Source organism: Peromyscus californicus, unplaced genomic scaffold (genome assembly GCF_007827085.1).
Source record: "Peromyscus californicus insignis strain IS unplaced genomic scaffold, ASM782708v3 Scaffold_12__1_contigs__length_115047231, whole genome shotgun sequence".
Classification (NCBI taxonomy): domain Eukaryota; kingdom Metazoa; phylum Chordata; class Mammalia; order Rodentia; family Cricetidae; genus Peromyscus; species Peromyscus californicus.
Window position 1 is genome coordinate 67755858 of NW_026294413.1, and position 11757 is coordinate 67767614.

Here is an 11757-nt window from a genome sequence, read left to right on the forward strand (position 1 = left end):
AATTGCTTCAGAAAAGGTACAAAGAGGAGATTCTATTAATTATTTAGGATATAAAATAGAACTTCAAAAAATTAGACCTCAAAAGGTGCAAATTAGGAGAGATCGACTACAGACTCTTAATGACTTTCAAAGATTATTTGGAAACATTTCTCATCTAAGAACTATTGTTGGGGTAAAAAATGATGAACTGAATAATTTGTTTAAAACCTTAGAAGGTGATAAGGACTTGAATAGTCCAAGAGAATTATCACCTGAAGCTGAGAAAGAATTGGCCTTGGTAGAAAAGAAAGTACATGAAGGGCACGTAGATCGTATTGATCCAAAGCTGGATTGCATTTTGGTTATTTTACCTTCTAGGCATTCCCCAACAGGAATATTAATGCAAAGGGAAGATATTATATTGGAATGGATATTTTTACCAAATAAACCAAATAAAAAATTAAAAACTTATGTGGAAAAAATCTCTGACTTGATTTGGAAAGGAAAATTGAGACTTCGTCAATTAGCAGGAATAGACCCAGCAGAAATTGTCGTACCTTTAACTAAGGAGGACATTGAAAAATTATGGATAGAAAATGAAGCTTGGCAAAAAGCTTGTAGTAATTTTTTGGGAGAAATTAACAGCAAATATCCCAAAGGCAATAGAATTGATCTTATAAAGAGAGCTGATTGGATCTTGCCTCGAATTGTGAGGAAAAAACCCATATCTGGAGTTCGTACATTTTATACAGATGCCAACAAACAAGGAAAGGCAGGTTACAAATCAGAAAATTTAAGTAAAGTGGTTCAAAGTCCTTATAATTCAGTTCAAAAATCAGAATTGTATGCTATTCTGTTGGTATTAATGGATTTTTCAGAACCTCTCAATATAGTAACTGACTCTCAGTATGCTGAAAGAGTAGTATTACATATTGAGACTGCAGAATTTATCCACGATGCTTCAGAATTAACTTCATTATTTATTCAATTACAAGATACAATCAGAAAAAGGAGTCATCCTTTATATATAACTCACATCCGATCCCATACTGGTCTGCCAGGCCCTCTAGCACAAGGCAATGATGAGATTGATAAATTATTGATAGGAAATGTGCTGGAGGCCTCAGAATTTCATAAAAAACATCATGTAAATAGTAAAGGTTTAAAAAAGGATTTTTCCATAACCTGGCAACAAGCCAAAGAAATAGTAAAGAAATGTCCTACTTGTTCCTTCTACAATCAAACACCATTACCAGCAGGTTGTAACCCAAAGGGTACTCAGAGGAATGAAATCTGGCAGATGGACGTGTTTCACTTTGCAGAATTTGGAAAACTGAAATATGTACACCACACTATTGATACTTATTCAGGATTTCAATGGGCAACTGCTTTGAGTTCTGAAAAAGCTGATTCTGTAATCACTCATTTGCTAGAAGTTATGGCCATTATGGGTATACCTGCACAAATCAAAACTGATAATGCTCCATCATATGTCTCTGTTAAAATGAAACAGTTTTTGCTTATTATAATATAAACCATGTTACAGGTATACCACATAATCCTACAGGTCAAGCAGTTATAGAAAGATCAAACAGAACTCTAAAGGATATGCTAAATAAACAAAAAGGAGTAACAAAAATCCCCAGAAATAGACTACATAATGCTCTATTAACTTTGAATTTTCTCAATGCCAATGAGAAAGGAACAACAGCTTCAGAGAGACATTGCCAGCCGCCAAGATGAGAAACAGCAGGTGAAGATGCCGGTAAGCCACAAGCCATGTGGCAAGGTATAGATTAATGGAAATGGATTAATTTAAGCTGTAAGAACAGTTAGCAAGAAGCCTGCCACGGCCATACAGTTTGTAACCAATATAAGTCTCTGTGTTTACTTGGTCGGGTTTGAGTGGCTGTGGGACTTGCAGGTGAGAGAGATTTGTCCTGACTGTGGGCCAGACAGGAAAACTCAAGCTACAATTCGTAGATCCTGATTTCTATCAGGTACACAGTAGACTCCTTCTTCACCCTCATTCTCTTGTTTCACTAGACAGGTCAGTGTGGCACAAATGGATCTATATTTGGAATTCACTTAAAAATCACATTTTAAAAATAATTAAATTCTCTATATTCTAACAGTGCCACATGTGTGGTCTTCTTTGATTCAGAGAAGCAGTGTGTGGAATTGGAAGAAGGTTGGAAACCCCACAAGGCTGTGGCGTTCAATGTTCCTCATGTGGAGCCCTCTTCGAAAAGAGGGCATGAGAAGAGCAACCAGAAAGAATAGCTTTAGTTTTCTTGATGTTCAAACCACGGACCCAACCACTCCAGCTGGAAGTATAAGACAGTTCATTGTGACCCATGTGGCCCTATTTAAGTCCCTCAAACAGCACCACTGGTGAATATTACTTTTTTTATTCTTCTCTGATACATTACATCCTGGTCACAGTTTCCCCTTCCATCCCAGTCTGCTCCCCCCATCTCTGTCTCCCCAGACCCACTACTCCTCCATTTCCCTTCAGAAAAGAGCAGGCCTTCCTGGGAGAGTAACCAACAAGGCTTAACAAGCTACAATATGACTAGGCACAAACCCTCATATCAAGGCTGGATGAGGCAACCCAATAGGAAGAAAAAGGTCCCAAGAGCAGACAAAAGAGTCAGAGACACCCCCCACACCCACTGTTCGAAGTCCCAAAGAATACCAAGCTACACAACCATAATGTATACACATAGGACCTAGTGCAGTCCCATGCAGACTGCATTAATTTTGCTTCAGTCTCTGTGAACCTCTATGGGCCCTCCTTAGTTGATTCTGCAGGTTGTGTTTTCCTAGTGTCCTCCATCCCTCTGGTGTGGTGATATTGTGTTCCCCAAAACATTGTGCACCCTAATAAATTTATCTGGGGTCAGAGAACAGAACAGTAACTAGATATAGAGGCCAGAAAATGGTGGCACACACGCCTTTAATCCTAGCATTCCAGAGGCAGAGATAGTCTGGATCTCTGTGAGTTCAAAGCCACACTGGAAACAGCCAGGCATGGTAACAAGAGCCTTTAATCCCAGGAAGTGATGGCAGGAAGCAGAAAGGTATTTAAGGTGTAAGGACCAGGAACTAGAGCTGGTTAAGCTTTTAGGCTTTCGAGAAGCAGTTCAGCTGAGATTCATTTGGATAAGGACTCAGAAGCTTCCAGTCTGAGGAAACACGATCAGCTGAAGAACTGGCAAGGTGAGGTGGTTGTGGCTTGTTCTGCTTCTCTGATATTCCAGCATTCACCCCAATAACAGGCCTCAGGTTTGATTTTATTAATAAGACCTGTTAAGATTCTTGCTACACTCTGGTTCCTACAATCCTTCCTCCCCTCTTCCACTAAACCTAAAGTTTGTCTGTGGGTGTTTACATCTGCTCCCATCAGTTGATGGATAGGCCCTCTCTGATGATGATTGTGCTAGGCACTGATCTGTGAGTATAGCATATAGCAACAAATCATTAGGAATCATTTCACTGACATTTTTTTGCCTATCAAGTTTGGTTCTATTCAGGGTCTCTGGGCTATCCAGCCTCTGGTTCCAATCCATCTAATCAGTGTCAGGCATGGGCTCCCTCTCAGTGGTGTGGTCCTCAAGTTGGACCTGTCATTGGTTGGGCACTCCCACAAGTTCCCACCACCATTACCCCAGCATGTGTTGCAAGCAGGACAAATTTTAAGTCAAAGGTTTTACAACTGGGTTGGTACTAGTCCCACCATTGGAAGCCTTGCCTCGTGTAGAAGGTTCCAGTTCTGAATCTCTCATTACTAGGCATCTTCCCTAAGGTCACCCTCTTAGATTGCAGGAAGTTTCTACGGCACCATGTTCCCACACCACCTTCAAATATCCCCAAATTCCATTCACCTCTCTGAGTACCCTCTCCCACCATTCTTCTCTGTCCCATCTGATCCCTCCTGTTCTCATCCCCAGCTACCTACAGTCCACCTGCAAAATCTATCCTATTTCCCCTTCCCAAGCAGATAAATGTGTCCCCCCTTGAACCCTTCTTGTTACTTGGCCTCTCTGGGTCTCTGGATTATAGATAGCATGGTTATCCTATAGTTAATAACTAGTGTCCACTTATAAGTGAGTATATACCATGTTTGTCTTTCTGGGTCAGGGTTACCTCATTCAGGATGATTTTTTTCTAGTTCTATCCATTTGCCAGCAAATTTCATGATGTCATTTTTTAACAGCTGAGTAATACTCCATTGTGTAAATGTACCACATTTTCTTTTCCATTGTCCATCCATGATGCACATCTAGGTTGTTCCAGTTTCTGGTTATTACCAATAAAGCTGCTATGAACATAGTTGAGCAAATGTCCTTGTGGTAGGATGGAGCATCCTTTGGGTATATGCCCAAGAGTAGTATAGCTGGGTCTTGAGTTAGATCAATTCCCAACTTTCTGAGGGATTGCCATATTGATTTCCACAGAGGTTGCACAAGTTTGCACTCCCATCAGCAATGGAGGGTGTTCCCCTTGCTCCACATCCTAGCCAGCATGAGCTGTCACTTGTGTTATTGATCTTAGCCATTCTGAGAGGTGTAAGATGGAATCTCAAAGCAGTTTTGGTTTGCATTTTCCTGATGGCTAAGGGTGTTGACCATTTCTTTATGTATTTCTTGGCCATTTAGGATTCCTCTATTGAGAATTCTCTGTTTAGATCTATACCCCATTTTTAATTTGAATTGTTTGGTTTTTTGAAGTGTATCTTCTTGAGTTCTTAACTGTGGCAGAGTCCTGTGCTGTTCCCTTTGGGGGAGGGGGCCAAGTAGGTGCAGAGTCAACGACACAGGCTCTGGAAGAATGTTGAAACAACAAACTCAGTTTATTCAGGAAGAGGCAAGCCTTATATACCCTCCACCCAATCCCAGGGGAAGATCTGATGACTGTTCATCTGCTGGTGTGACATGGCTGACTCTCATTGGGCTAGGTCATCTCCAGATGATATCTCAGCTGCTGTTGCTAAGGCCCTTAGGCAGACCCATGTTGGCTCTCAGAAAGTATCATATTACTGGTTTGGGACAGCCCCTCAGGCCTGTTAGGGATGAGTCATTCCACATTTTACATATTTTGAATATTATTTGGAGTTGTTGAAAAATCTTTTCCTGTTCTATAGGCTGCAGCTCTATCCTGTTGATGGTACCCTTTGCCTTACAGAAGCTTTGTAGTTTTATGAGGTCCCATTTATTACTTGTAGATCTTTGTGCCTGTGATATCAGTGTGCTGTGCAGGAAGTCGTTTCCTGTGCCAATGCTTTCAAGGCTGTTCCTCACCTTCTCATCTATCAGGTTCCACATATCTGGTTTTATGTTTAGATTTTTATCTATTTGGACTTGAGTTTTGTGCAGAGTGATAATTATGGATCTATTTGCATTCTTCTATGTGCAGACAACCAGTTAGACCAGCACCATTTGTTGAAGATGCTTTTTTTCCTCATTGTGTATATCTGGCTTCTTTATTAAAAAAAATCAGGTATCCATATGTGTGCAGATTTATGTCTGGGTCTTTGATTCAATTCCATTAATCAACCTGTCTGTATTTATACCAATATCATATGGCTTTTGTTACTGTTGCTCCATAGTATATCTCAAAATCAGGGATGAATATTGGACACTTTGAAAAATAATTATTAGATATTTCTTTCTTTTGGGTTTTTTTTTTGGTTATTGTTGTTGTTTTATATTTGGTTTTGGCCATTCTCTTACCCATTTGTTGATTTTCAGTTTTATTTCTTTGGTGTTTAGTTTCTGAAATTCTTTGCATATTTTGCATAATAGCCTGTGATGGCTGATCTTGGCTGTCAACTTCACTGCATTTGGAAGGAACTGAAATCCAAGCAGTTGGGCAGACTTCTGAGGGATTTTCTTGATTAGATCATTTGAGTTGGGAGATCCATCCTAAATCTGGACCTCACCTTCTCATGGCAGCCCACATAAAAGGACATGGAAGAAGGAAGGTTTTTCTTTTTGCCAGCTTGCCATCACTTTTTCTGGAAACTACATCCACCTTGTTGCTGACATTCCTTCTTTGGTTATAGAACCTACTTTTTCAGGATTCCATCGCAGATGAGACCAGAGCTCTCTAAGAATCCTCCAGAACTCCAGCACTGGATCAGGACTGCTGAGACATCCAGTCTTTTGGACAGAACAATGGCATCCTTGGTCTTCCTGTCAGGGGACAGCCATTATTGTTTCCTTTGCTGTACAGAAACTTTATCTTCATGGAGTATCACCTGTTGATACTTGGGTTGAACTCTTCTGCCTTTGGTGTTCTGTTTAAAAAGTTCTAGATTGTCTCAATATCTTGAAGGGTTTTCCCTGTGTTTTCTTCTAAACATTCCTTTTCTGTTTTTAAACTAAGGCCTTTGATCCATTTTGAAATGATTTTTGTACCTCTGCAGGTAGATTTTTGGTAGGTTCCTCCACCAGTTTTTGAGGCACCATTTATTGAATCTTTTCTCCCAAGATTTTTGTTATTTTTTATGCCTCCCTGTCAAATTAAGTGGGCATTGCTTTGCCACTTTAAGCCAGCACCTCTGTTCTATCCATTGCTCTTCCTGACTATTGTTGCATCAGCACCAGACTATATCTATAACCATGGCTCCACAGAATAATTTAAGATTGGGTGTTGGCACAACTCTAACAGTGTTTTTATTGCTTAGGACTGCTTTGGTATTTGGTGTTCATTGTGGTCCCATATAAATTCTTTTCAAATGTGACATGGAAATTTTGCTACACATTGCATTAATTCTACATATTAATTTTGGTAGTATAGATTTTTTTAAACAATGTTGGTTCTATCTACATAGGAACATGAAATATTTTTCCAGCTTCTGGCATCATCTGTGATTTCCTTTTGTAATATCCTGAAATTTCAGAGAGAAAGAAACCCCGTGTTCTTCCTCATGTATAGAATATAGCAAATAATACAGCATGTATGTTAGCAAATGCACACATGACTACAGTATAATGTGAAGGAAGAGAACAAGAGAGGTAAAATAAAAGGGACTGAGGAAACATGAGCACAGGTGACTGAAATGAGTTATGAAAGTATATTAAACAATTTTTTGAGTTCTAATTCTGTCATGGATTTTTTTTGTCTTGATGGTGGCTGGATAAGCCCATAAAATGTATTTTCTACTAAAAGTGTAAAATTGAATGTGAAGCTTCACAACTTCCATTCTGAATACCAATTCTAACTGCATGGAAGTTCATTGAGCAGTATCAACTTCGGGTCTGGTTAATTTTGATGTGGTTTTTTTATTTATTTACAATGTTCTCTTAATGATAAAGTTCATGGGTGGGGAAGTGGGTGGATTGGGGAGGAGATTGGGAGGGAAAACCATGATGAGAATATGTTTTATGAAAAAATATTTTATTTTCAATTAAAAGTTTTTTTAAAAATGTAAATGAGAGAAGCCAACTGTTTTTTATAGACTAGGTCAGGGTATATAACCTGGTCAGATGGTGGGCTGCATGTGGCCCTGAATTGGTACATATATATGATCCAACATAAAATCAAAATTTCACTGAAAACATTATGAGATCTTTTTCTGTGTGTGATTTTGTGTGTGTGTGTGTGTGTGTGTGTGTGTGTGTAGCTATATTGTGTGACTCTTGAGCATGAACTCTGTAGATGACTGCATGTTCCAATGTCATGCAAAGTGAATATATAAGAAAAATAAAAGAAAGAATGAGAGAACAAAACAAAGAAATTAAGAGAGATTTTAACAGAATACAAAGGATGTAAGACATAAGAAAAGACACAATTTTAGCTCAGTGCAGTCACTGTGGACTTCCTGGAGTATCAGGCCATCCTCAACCACAGCCTCTTCACCCTCTACGTTCTTGGTCATTCTCCCAGCTTAGCTCATAAGATGTTAATGCGGTGACAGTGTCATTTTACCCAAATCAGAAAACGTCCTTAACTAATAAAGCCAATTAGCGCAGAGATGCACATGTTTAGAATGCCTGTGAGGTCACTGAGCACTGACCTCCTTCATCCCTTCAAGGACTGTGTCTACTCTGCCCTCCTCCAACCCAAGCAGCCTTCCTGGAAGATGCCACCAGTCTTGATTCTCCTGACCTTGTTTCTGCCACTTGGAGCTGGTGCAGGTGAGTGAACACCCCTGTCCCAGAGGTGCCATCCCATAATACATTGGCAGATGCTCTGCCCAGCTCTAGTCAGGAACTGACCTGCACCTAACCAGGAGGTTTCTGAATCTCAGGTCTCATACCAAACCCAGACCTGGAAATCTGTCACTGGCTAGATTTTCAACAGGGTCTGAAGAAGGGAGGTGTCCTCAGAAGACATAGTGCGCATTAGCTTTTCCCTGCTTTTCCTCACCACCTGGAGAGATGATAATCCCTAAAAAGAGAAGTAGCAGAGAATGAAAAGAAAATTAAAAAGTACATCATTAAACTTACTTGAGCCCAGGGCAAGGGCAGCTTTAATGACCAGCCTGCAGTGGGGTAAGGTAAGGCCACCAGCTCAAGAATATTAGCATCAAAGCCCAGCGGCGGTGGCACACGCCTTTAATCCCAGCACCCAGGAGGCACAGCCAGGCGGATCTCTGTGAGTTTGAGGCCAGCCTGGTCTACAGAGTGAGATCCAGGACAGGAACCAAACTACACAAAGAAACCCTGTCTCAGGAAAAAAGAAAGAAAGAAAGAAAGAAAGAAAGAAAGAAAGAAAGAAAGAAAGAAAGAAAGAAAAGAAAGGCAGAAAGAAAGAGAGAAAAGGAAAGGAAGGAAGGAAGGAAGGAAGGAAGGAAGGAAGGAAGGAAGAATATTAGCATCATTCAGTAACCTCCACACTCAGCCAGCTAAAGAAGGAGGCCCAGGGGGACAGATGCCTGCATTACACATTTCACTAGCTTTGCAGTCTTGTTTTGGTTGGCCTCTCCACTTCTTCCTGCAGTGTGGGAGCCCGTTCTCGGGTTCCTCGTGGCTTTACCGACCAGGTCCGCATAGATGATGATTAGACCACGGGCCTGAGTGCAGGTGTCTGAGATGGTCTGCACTTGGCTGTGCTGGGGGAGGAGGTCTTTTGCTCCACCCCTTGGCGTCTCTATAAAAACCCTAGGGCAGAGACAGTCGGGGCCCGTTGGAATAGGTTCCAGGCCCTCTCGAGGCTATCCTTTATTTTCTATCTGTTTATCTCCGCGATATTCTCCGCAATAAATCTTTCTATCTAATATTTCCTGCTGCTCGCACTCAAGAAAACTCTGGGGAACTGTGGGGGTGGTTGGGTAAACTCCCCACACTGCAGGTCACCAGCTATTCCCATCTTTGCCAGCACACTACTCCAATGTCCCCTAGGCTCTGAATCCCATAAGCTCTGAACCACCAGGCCTCCAACTAAGTAGAAGTCATTCATCCATGCAGCCAAAAGCATTTACTGAGAACACAAGATGTGTTGGGCACCAGAATAGGAGAATTTTAGGAAATCCCCCTCTGTAGTTGAGAAAAAAACAACCAAGACATGAGCGGGATTGGGAGACTCACTAACGAAAAGAACATAGGCGAGCCTACCAGGATCTTCTTGACCTCTATCATCAAGAAGATAGAGCTGGTCCGTCCACATGTTCATAAAGGAGGGGCTGGAGGACAAGTGCCACCCACCCCTTCTCAGAATAGGGCTCTGAGGCTTAAGATTCAGCAAAGATTATTCTATGTATAAGGAATTATGTTCACCACAGGCTTAGGGAACTGCAGATCCCATAGTCTTCACCCTCTCCCTGGATATTCCCTCCTGACCTCACCTGCTGCTCGCAGGCACCCATATTCTAGCCTTTTCTTTCAGAGGAGATCATCGGGGGCCATGAGGTCAAACCCCACTCCCGCCCCTACATGGCTTATGTTACATTTCTGGATGATGGTAAGATGATGCTCTGTGGAGGCTTCCTGGTAAAAGACAACTTCGTGCTGACAGCTGCTCACTGCCTAGGAAGGTGAGGAGAAGCAGCTAGCCCGTGTTTTCTGAGACCCCAACAGGTGTTTCCATCCTCTACTTGTGGATGCTCCTGAGAGCACACTAGAGGGTAGGACTGTGCAAATAGATGTCTGAAAATAAGGACACTGAGGTCAAAGTGTGAGAGGTCAGAGCTAGCAGCACACTTCAGTTGAAAGTAGCTCCACTGGCCAGACTAAAGCAGTGGCTGAGGTTGAAAGGACACATTGAGAGTCAGTGCAAACTTTGGAATATTTCCTAGAAGCAAGAGGGAGCCCCCAGGACCCTAATGTTCTTGAGAAGCAAAGAGAAGCGGATCAAACCTGAGGCCCTCCTGTCTCCACAAGTCCCCTCAGCTAGAGCCCATCCCTGCCCACCCTGCCTCTTACACCTCCTGGACTGTGTCCTTTCTCACTCCACATCTCTCATCTCCACTCTGCTCTCTACAGCTCAATGAGAGTCACTCTGGGAGCCCACAACATCGAGACAAAGGAGAAGACCCAGCAGATCATCCCTGTGGCAAAAGCCATCCCACACCCAGCCTATAATGATAAGGACTGGTCCAATGACATCATGCTCTTGAAGGTGAGACCTGCCACCCCCACATCCACACACACCTCCACCCACACCTCACCCACCCCTGGTGCCTCTGCTCTGCTTGATGCAAGGCTTGCCCCTCCCCTCCTGCTCTCATCCTGCTCCTTCCCTCCCTGCCATCCTGGTTTCAAAGTGTCCCAGGTCAGCAGGCTCCTGGCTAAGCTGGTCTCTCCTGCCTCTTCCCTATCAGCTGCAGAGGAAGGCCATTAGAACGAAAGCTGTGAGCCCACTCAAGCTGCCCAGGGCCAATGCCCAGTTGAAGCCAGGGTATGTGTGCCACCTGGCTGGCTGGGGGGCAACGTCCCTCAGTGCCACTAAAGGAGCAGCCTCCCTACAAGAGGCTGTATTGATCATCCAGGATGACCAGAAATGCAAACTCCGCTTCCACTGCTATATCAAGACCATTCAGATTTGTGCTGGAGACCCAAAGCAAATACAGGCTGCTTTCAAGGTGGGGATCAAGCATTTAACAGACAAAATGCAGGGAGAGAGGAATGTGAGGGAGGCCTGGGTGTGAGAATGGCCAAACCCTCAAGCCCCAGATCAGAGCAGAGACATCCCAAAAGTGCAGCTTTGAGTCCCTCTGTGGGTTAGAAAGTATGGAAAGTGGGAAACATCCACCTTCCCAAAGCAACATAAATTATCCCAGAGTGTCCCTGAGGACTTCAGGGAGAGCCTTGGACTGAGCTAGAAGGAAAAGTCAGGCCTCCCTGGAGCCCACATCCTGAGGGAGTTTGAAAACCTGTCCCGGAACCGATCTAACAGTTAACCTTCCCAGGAGGAAGTACAGACGGCAGAGTCAGGGAACCAGACTCAGTTCTTCCTTTCCCTGCCCACAGGGTGACTCTGGAGGACCTCTCGTATGTGACAACAGAGCTTATGGAGTTTTATCCTACAGAGAAGACGAGACCATTGCTCCAGGAATCTTCACTAAGGTCGTGTCCTTCCTGCCATGGATAAGAAGCAGCATGAAGCCTTCTAACAGGTGCTAAGCCAGCTGTTCCTACCAGCTTGTCTGGACACAGGCCAGAACTACATGGAGTGGGCAGCAAGGTGAAAACTCATAATAAATTGATCTCCTCGGTGTATACAGCTGACATCCTTTATTGTTTGAGCGTCTCTCATGTGCACCTCGGTGGTCCAGGCAGACTTCATGTCAGTTCTGGGCTTTTCTTCTTCCTTCTTCCCCAGGCCCTCCCT

The 11757-nt window shown here is 42.9% G+C and overlaps 1 protein-coding gene across 1 annotated transcript; it reads left to right on the plus strand.

The window, feature by feature from the left end:
- Nucleotides 1-8068: 8068 nt before the first annotated feature.
- On the plus strand, nt 8069-11549 carry LOC128106478 (granzyme F-like). The gene is made up of 5 exons (XM_052731991.1): nt 8069-8123; nt 9814-9961; nt 10410-10545; nt 10748-11008; nt 11397-11549. Exons 1-5 carry the CDS (start codon nt 8069-8071, stop codon nt 11547-11549), a joined length of 753 nt encoding a protein of 250 aa, XP_052587951.1.
- Nucleotides 11550-11757: the final 208 nt, after the last annotated feature.